This window comes from Cystoisospora suis, assembly GCF_002600585.1.
Source record: "Cystoisospora suis strain Wien I chromosome Unknown contig_5521, whole genome shotgun sequence".
NCBI classification, from domain to species: Eukaryota; Apicomplexa; class Conoidasida; order Eucoccidiorida; family Sarcocystidae; genus Cystoisospora; species Cystoisospora suis.
The window spans coordinates 1-8,448 of NW_027158311.1; the positions used below are offsets into that span (position 1 = coordinate 1).

At 48.1% G+C, this 8,448-nt stretch overlaps 2 protein-coding genes across 2 annotated transcripts in view; one reads left to right on the forward strand and one right to left on the reverse strand.

Annotated features, from left to right (window-relative positions):
• Nucleotides 1–286: 286 nt before the first annotated feature.
• Nucleotides 287–6,010, forward strand: CSUI_009297 (uncharacterized protein). Its single transcript, XM_068069413.1, has 5 exons — nt 287–1,484; nt 2,541–2,636; nt 3,407–3,473; nt 4,611–5,031; nt 5,704–6,010. The coding sequence occupies exons 1-5, from the start codon at nt 665–667 to the stop codon at nt 5,863–5,865; spliced, it is 1,566 nt and encodes a 521-aa protein (XP_067918608.1). The 5' UTR covers nt 287–664; the 3' UTR covers nt 5,866–6,010.
• A 1,550-nt stretch (nt 6,011–7,560) lies between these two features.
• The window catches only part of CSUI_009298 (transmembrane amino acid transporter protein), a 2,401-nt gene continuing 1,513 nt past the window's right edge, over nt 7,561–8,448 (reverse strand). The window contains exon 2 of the mRNA XM_068069414.1: nt 7,561–8,448. This exon is cut by the window's right edge and continues 286 nt beyond it. Coding sequence (XP_067918609.1) covers nt 8,324–8,448 — 125 coding nt within the window. The 3' untranslated portion in view covers nt 7,561–8,323.

The window sequence follows — 8,448 nt, forward strand, 5'->3', positions numbered from 1 at the left end:
TAGATAGACAGATAGATTAAAGATAGATAGATAGATAGATTAAGGATAGATAGATAGATAGATAGATATGCCTGTTGTCGGGGGTTGTCTATGGGGCCGGGACTTGTTCGGAGAGTTGTTTTCCTCTTTTCTGTTAATGTTGACTTTCCTTCTTTCTTCTTTATTTTCCAAGTAGAATCGGAAAATGAATGCCTGAGCGCCCACCCTCTCCATCTAACATACGTAGGCGCGGTGTATGGAGTTGTTTGGGCCCAGGAGGGTATCGAACTCACGAAGGATGTAGACGGTGTGTATGTAGTAGTTTGTACATAGGCGTGGTGGGGGGAGAGAAGTTAGTGAGAAGACTTTAGATGACAGAGGAATGCGAGAAGTCGAGAGGCTTCTGCTGATAGCAATCCCCGTTTCTTTCTTCTCGTAGTCGTCTTTTCTGTTTCACTCTAATGGAAGAAACCTTCTTGAAGTCCGATGTTTTCATCTCTTTAGTTTAAGTGTTACTCTCTTCTTTGTCTCTCAGTATCATAAGGAAGGGATGGTATGATGAGATACCTAGAGAGATAGTTGAGGTGTATATACACGGTCCATCTCATGTTTGTATGAAAGGATAGATGGATGAATTCACAGAGCCATATGTGAGATATGATGGCATGAAGTTGTGCGTGTATGGATGGATGTGGCTTTCTTTCCATCCTGTCCCTTCCTTTCAGAAAATTCCTTTCTTATCGAGACACATTCTTCTTTTTCTCATCTTCTTTTTCCTTTTCTTATTTCTGTTGTTCTTATCTTGAACCCTTTCTTCTCAAGGCGTCTCACATCTCTTCTTTTTGATCTTTCTCTGCGGCTGCTTCTTCAGATACACTTCGCTTTTCGCCTGGTTCCATCCGTTCTGATCATTTCCGCCTTGTCTCTAGCCTATATGTTTGAAGTAGGGGAGCAGCTGTATGGTGAGCTTCATCGTGAATTGACTCTTCGTAGTTTATCTGAAGAAAGAGGTGCGGCATTCTCTCCTGTCTCTTCAGCACTTTCTTTCTATGAGGGAAAGAGTCCGTCTCTCTACGAAGACGATTCTTTACATCACCTTCTTGGTCATTCGCAGTCTTCTCCTTCGAGCAGCAAAGATGATCAAGGATTGGTCTCTCGGGGGGAAAACAGCTCTCCCCGTCAGCAGCTTCATCGCAGTGATAGGAATACGAGGGACGAAAAGGCTACAAATAGTCCTATCACTTCTTCCAGGTTGACTTCTCTAGGAATTGAAGGAGGACTGTCTGACCAAGAAGAGAAAGATTTATTGAGGCAACTTCTACAGACATCTCTTGAAAGGTCTACAGATTCGGAAAGAAAAAGAAGAAAGGGTTTAGCTCCAGGAACAAAGGATGGGGGTGTCATAACTTCCACGACCTCGGCGGCGTCAGATCGTTATCTTCGACTTCTGAAGCAGATGGAAGAGAAATGTGATTCGTTTCGATTCTCTGGAAGTTGGCTCACAGGTGAGAAGAAGAAGAATGGAGATGTATATACAGAGAGAGAGAGAGAGGTAGGTAGCACTGCATGTTTGCATATATCAAAGTTAGGTTTAGGTCTTATGACATTCATACAAGGGGAGAGGGCGTCATGAGAAACAAGCCTAGATATGGGCTTTTGTCTTTCATAGGAAAGTCGAGGCCTGTATATCGGGTGATAGATGGAAGTTGTATGCATGCATGCGAATGGGGCTACGTCTCAGGAGGCTCGCCCCAAGAGTAGTCTCTTTTGCAGGAGTGTGTTGGGGAGCAAGTAGAAAGAGTGAGAAAGAAAGAAGGAGTGAGACAGAAGGGAAGAAAGAGTGAGAAAGAAAGAAAGAAAGAAAGGAAGAAAGAAAGAAAGAAAGAACATCATCTTTTGCAAAGGCGTTTCGAGTACATCGGTCTATTGGTTCTATGAGTTTCTGCCCCCCTAGTACGACCTACTTCAAACCCTATGGTATAGAGACACTCACGCGTGTGCACTGCCAGAGTATATACATTTATACGTATACTCATGTATCTGTACGAGTCTACATATATGTATACTGAGATACCTATATATACATACGTATATGTCTAGGTCTGTATACATGCACTTCGGAATTATAGGCCCAGGATTATGAAGAATGTCGAGTTGTGAGATAAATGTCTCCTACACATTCTGTAAGAAGAGCCACATCGAGGTACACCTGCTCACAGCCACATAACATCACTTCATAGGCTACCGCCCTAACGGCCTCACCGTACGTGCATGCATGCGCGTATGTACGCTGCCGTTCAGGAGATTCAAGGGAATTATCGCCAGTGAAAAGATGTCTCCTCCTATGTATAGATCTATATATATCTATATTTACGTATTCAGACTGATTGCAAATAGGTCTCTCATGATCGTACCCATACTCGTTGGAGGGCGTCACGGTGCTCTTTCATTTTGCCTGAGAAGATAGATAGAAAGTCGGTTCCTCTCCTCTTTGAAGCAATCTTTCGAACAGGAGAATGATCATTTCTTCATATCGAAGTCTTTCTGTCGCTACACCACAGGGCGATGGTTGACATGCGGACATGCGATGGAGACAGCAGGCGCTGGACTAGGAAATGGCTGGTCATCTCACACAACTTCTACTCCTGTTGCTGTAGGTATGTGTCTCTTTCTTCTTCCTCTTCTCATCGGGGAAAGACGGACGAGGGCCGTAGGGACGTGAAGCAGTTTTGTCAGATAGATTAAAGATAGATAGATAGATAGATTAAAGATAGATAGATAGATTAAAGATAGATAGATAGATAGATTAAAGATAGATAGATAGATTAAAGATAGATAGATAGAGGATAAAGTCGCTTCAATGGTTTCTCTTCATGTGGACTGAATTGATGTGCATACAGAAACACCTCATCGCCTCTCCCGTGCTCGATAATTCTCGGAGCTGTGTTTCTCCTAGAAGCGAGTCGTATATTCCTAGCCACGGATCTCCCCCGTACTAGTACTACCACTGCTAATACCCGAGCCATCGTCCCTTTTGTCGTCCACTCTATATTCGACGCCTAGCCAAGTGACCGACAGCAGCATAAGAGCCATCCAACCATCATAAAGCAGAAGACTTCTCATGGAAACACACAGAGGCACTATCCCATATTAGCGTGCAAGAGAAAAACTCTCCTTTTCCTGAATCTTTTCTTCTCCCCGGTTCCCGTCCGACTTACAAGCAGACAACAGGAAATCAACGCCGTGTCACATAGCATTCGGTTGGATTTTTCGCTCTCTTGCATGCGCCCCTCAGCTAGGGCGTGTCTCCTTTTAGGGCGCTAGTTTCTTGTGAAGGAAGCGTGAAGGCGCAGAAAAATCATGAGAAACGAAACGGTCTTCCTCTTGGTGGAGATTTTAGGATAGTCTCTATGGTGTGTCTTCTCAGGGGAAGTCTTCTGCTTCGCCGTAGTCGGCATTACTCTTATGCTCCTGTCAATGGCTTACATTGATCGGTAAGAAAGCCTGGCCTATCGCACTAACTAGAAAGTATACTTCCATAGAGAGAGAAAGATCTATATCACGTTTAGCCTACTCGGCGGCAAGCGAATGCGACAGCCCGACTCGGGCGGGCTATACTGTAGCCGTGGGCGGGGGCCGGCAGGGGGAATGGTGGTTGGGTTTCTGGCTAGGTGGCTAGCTAGCTGTGTAAAAGGAGATGTCTTCTGGAGATTTCAGGAAGCTTTCTGCAGTATTTGGTGCAGACTCTTATCTACTAGTTGATGTGTGATGAGAAGGAATGAGCATTCGTAAAGGGGGTAAGTAAAGGAAGGTGTCCAAGTAAATCTACGTGAGGCCGTTGCCTTTGCGGTGCCTGTGGCAGTGATACAGAGACCTACCTCGTATGAAAGGAGGGTTGGAGTGGAGGAGACTGAATCTGTACATCTAGTCTTTCTTTATGAGGAAAGAAAAGCAAACGGAATTCTCTTTTTTATGAAGCAGTCCTTCTCCTTTTCTACTTGAGTGATTTCTATCTCTCTTGTGTCATCTCCCATCGCTAGTGGCAGCAGGTGTGAGAAGGGAGAGTGTTAGCCTCCTACTGCTGCTCTTGCTGTCCAAGGTTGAAGCTGTCGGTGTCGTAAATGGTGAAGATCTGTGTGTCCTTGCGTATTGTATCCCTCGCCATCTCTTGGTTGTATGTGTGTATGTAAGCATGTAGAGTGAGTTTGTGCCTCTCACTTTTGTCGGGGCCCTTCTTCCTACTTATACACAGGCATATATATGTATATATGTATATGCATGGGCAAGAAGCTATACGTATACACCGACATACAGGCATGCATGCATACGTGCATGCCTTTTCACACACCTGTATAAACACTTGCTGACCTTACATGACGGAAGGCACTATGCATCTTGGGCATACGTTTAACTGAAACAAGGGGACAGACGTGTACCTGGTACATGTCTGTCCCCTTGTTCATATGAAGAAAAGGAAATATGTGTCGTGCTTGGTTGCTGGATGATGCTGAGTCACGCCCAGTGGGACTGTCTTGACCAATGATCATCTTCTCCCTTCTTTCAGGTGTGCGGTTCTTCATGTCTACCCGTCATTTCACCGTAAGCCGTTGATATGATGTGTTTCCCTACAGGTTTGAAAGCATAACCCGCATCCCGCCATATCGTAATCGGTGCTGGTTGGCTTGCTGCGCTGTTCTCCTGATTGTTATAGCCGTGACTGTTACTGCGAGAGTTATCATTCTGATACGCTCCTCTCGGGGAGTCTCTACCCCGGCAACCACTCCGTCAACAGATGACACAAATACTGTGGGAGGGTCGGAAGGGCTAGTGTTGCCGGAGACCTCGCTTCTATTGCCCTTCGTAGGGATGGATAGGTCTAGTGTGGCTGGAAGGGAGAGTCGTCTCTTCGGTTATGAGAAAGGTGGATGGCCTGCTGTTGACGGCACATCACGCGTCAAAGAAGATGAGGGGGCGAGTTACATCAAACGTCCGGCAGGAAGCAACAACTCAGGCACTACGGCAACCCTTTCCGTCAGCAGAGCTGCACTGCAGGTACGCAGGAGGAATACTCTCACAAGTAGCGCCGGGTTGGAGTTCAGCTGCCCACCAGGGCATGGACAAAACCAAGAGTCTGATACATCAAGTAGACAGCTTCTGTTTCTTCGTAGCCATGTCAGTATAGCCCTGAGACGTTACGCTTTCACATGGTGTCTTCTTTTCACGGAAGGCAAGTCGACTTTGTACACAGGGATACGGCAAGGGCTCGCTTTGAAGTGACGGTGTTAATTACTTAGTAGCTAGCTAGCTAGCTGGATAGCGACCGGTGTGTCTGCTCAACTGAATGCAGTCTTTCCTGTTTGCATCTATGTGTGAAAATGACTATGTGATGTGCTATTGTCGAGCGGGAACGTGCGCCTGGCTTCGCCGGTTCTGCAGCCGAATATCTAGTAGCGTAGTCAGTTGATCAGCTGCGGTATAGGCACCAATCCTACTGGATACATTAGCAAACACCAGTTGGTGCTATCAGACGTGTAAGTAGCTCAGCTAACTGTACACAACGTAAACAGGCTGTTTCGTGGTAGATGATGTCGCCCTCTGAGGTTTCCCTTTCAACGATCATCTGGCGTAAAGTGGAAAGTGGAGAACGCCGCCACAGGCTGTGCCCCTTTTGGTCCGGCCTATTCACTAGTCAGGTTGGCGCTGCTGTTGTCTGTCTCTGTTCAGTGGCCTGCGTGGAGCGTCTGGCTGCTTGTAGTGTTGCTATGGATACTCGTGGTGGTTGTTGATGAGCTTGTGAAGAGAGCGGAACGGAAGCGCCACGAGCGACATCAAAAATACCTCAAGGTACTGTTTGCAACTCGCCTTGGTATGTGGAGCCCGAAGTAATAATAATCACTTGCTGCAAGCAACGGAGGCCGTTGCTTGAGAATCGCTGTGAAAACAGACGAGTGGCGTCGTGTGTATATCAAACGCATTTGGTTTGTCACATTCGACCGGATGAAAGAATGCTGCGTCATAACTTCTCAGAGACTTTTTCTTTTCCCCGGCCGCACCTAGATGAACGTCGCAACTGACGCGGCACTATCAGTCGCAACTGGTGCGACCATGGGTGGAGGTTTTGATCCAGAAAGAATCCCCTTCTCAGCTCCCGCTGTAGACAAGCCTTGTTCGCGTCAGGTCACTCTCGCTACTCTGTAGTGATGATCTCACTTGAAGAAGCGTTAAAAAAAAAGAAAAAAAGCCTGCGGCCGGGCCGCCCGAAAGTTAGAAGGAAATCGAGTCGGCAGTTACATTGAAGTGGGTGGACTTTGTTCCCTAGTGCTTGAAGTCAATGCGAAATAAGTTCAGTAACCTGCCTTCAACGGGCCGTTCTTCAGAGGTCGTTCTCCGATCCCGACCCGCCTTTGAATGGGCAAGCGAGGGTCCTGTACGCCTGCAAGGGGACGACTACTGCATATTTCTGGTGCTGCCCGCTGTATCACAACCAGCGGAACTGAACGGCCGTCCGCCCGTGCCTCGAGTTGCGAGAGTGGCTTGTGCTGCTGCCTCACTCTACGCAAACACTTCCACTGTAGAAACCCGGACTTGAACACAGGGTGGCCACTAGGTGTTGTGGCGATGTTCGCCGCCGCGCGTGCGTTTCTGAGAAACCCTGCCTTCGAGTAGGGTGGGTGTACAGCTCAGCACTCCTTGTAGGAGCGACCTGTACTACGACTGTTTACACAGCAGCAATGTATGGCAGGGAAATGGTCTCGTGGGCCTCCCGCCTGCGCACGGCGTCTCTGTTGCCGCCTGTAGCTCTTGCTGCTTTGGACAGTACCCGTAGTTGCCTACCACAGCATTACTTCAGCGGTTCACCGGCATACTATTGGACGAGAGGAGGCGACCACCTCGACCCGCACATCAAGTGGCGCGTCACGACCTGCCGCAGCAACCCCTGCCAATGCTCCCTCACCGTCGAATGGTCCAGAACGGACCTAGAGAGGGTTTGGCCCTCTAACAGACCCCTGATGTACTACTCTGGTGTGACAGGATTGGTGTTCGTCCTGCGTACTGAATGACCCCGTCGAAGTCACTGCGTGAGCACCATCGCGGGAACACGAAAAAAGAACGAATGTTGCACGAGTAGCTGCCGCCAGGATACTCTCTTACTCAGCAGCACCGGAAAGTCGGAGTGCTAGCAAACCAAAAAGCGCTTTGGCGAAAAATGAGATCCCTGTGCGGGGACAAACGTGTTGCTTCCGGCTAAGACATGAACACCCCCCCGTCTACTCATAGCAGCACTCCTCTGCACGTGCTAACGGTGTTCGTGGTACGGTCCGCACGCGCCTGTCGTCGTGGCGTTTGCGCCACCTCTAGCCGACATCGTTACAATCTCTTCACAACCCTTCATGTGAATATCTGCTACTTTCTACCTATCGACACATGTTCATAATCTCATGCTTCTCAAGACACTCCAGTGTCCCCTAGTTACCGGTCTCGTCTAATCTGGACCGGCAGTTTTCGGTCTCTCTGGCCACTGTCGGGTTTCGTTCTTTTTTTGATAGATGTCAATGGGCATCAACGGAAAAAAGAACGAAAGCGCGGGAAGAAAAGTGATGAGAATGCCTAATTCCTTGCACTACAAACATGGAATGATGAACGACTCTACAACCGATACCAACGGTGCGCGTACTGAGTGACACACTTGGAAAGACCACCCTGACATAAAGAGCTCGAGGAACACTCATCCGTGTCCAGGTACGCATCCATCCCATCCGTTCCTTCTATTGTCCGTCGCCTTCCACCTGGCTACGAACCTCCTCTCGACCACATTGTCCTAAATCCATAAGGTAACCCTCGCGGCGCGGCTTGAACGAGGGGAGATTCAACCACTGATAATGTAAAGTGATGACATCGAAATTTCGCGCGGAAACCGATAATGGAAAAAACGCACAGACCCTGCTTCACTCCCTCCGCTGAAAAACTTACGCGAACGAACGTACTGGCTGCGATGAGAATGATTAATCACTTGCACTGCCCCAAGGATGGAATGCTGAGCAACTCCACCAGCGGTGTGTACTGAGTGAGATACTACGAAAGATCACCCTCCCTCCCCCCCTTCCTTTCCACTCTCTCACCCTGACTTTTCTCTCTGCGTGATCCCTCCTGACACACGATTACGTTCGCAGTCTCCCGCCTTCTTATTGACAGACATCAGGAGAGGAAAAATGGTGTCCGGAGCCGGCCAGACCTGTCTATGGAATGCACATCAGATACACTCCTTTGTTTCCTTCTACCGAGAAAGAAGACGGAAATGCAAATTCATTCTGAGTCTTGTTAAAGCAACGCTGTCAGGTGAAAGCTAAATTGAGAATGTACTCACGCTGCTGCTGGCGCCGCTGGTGCCACGTACCAGTTGATCAGAAACTCCCCCACGCCCTGTCATGGAATCCACGCAGACAGACAGATAACCTCTCATTATTCCTA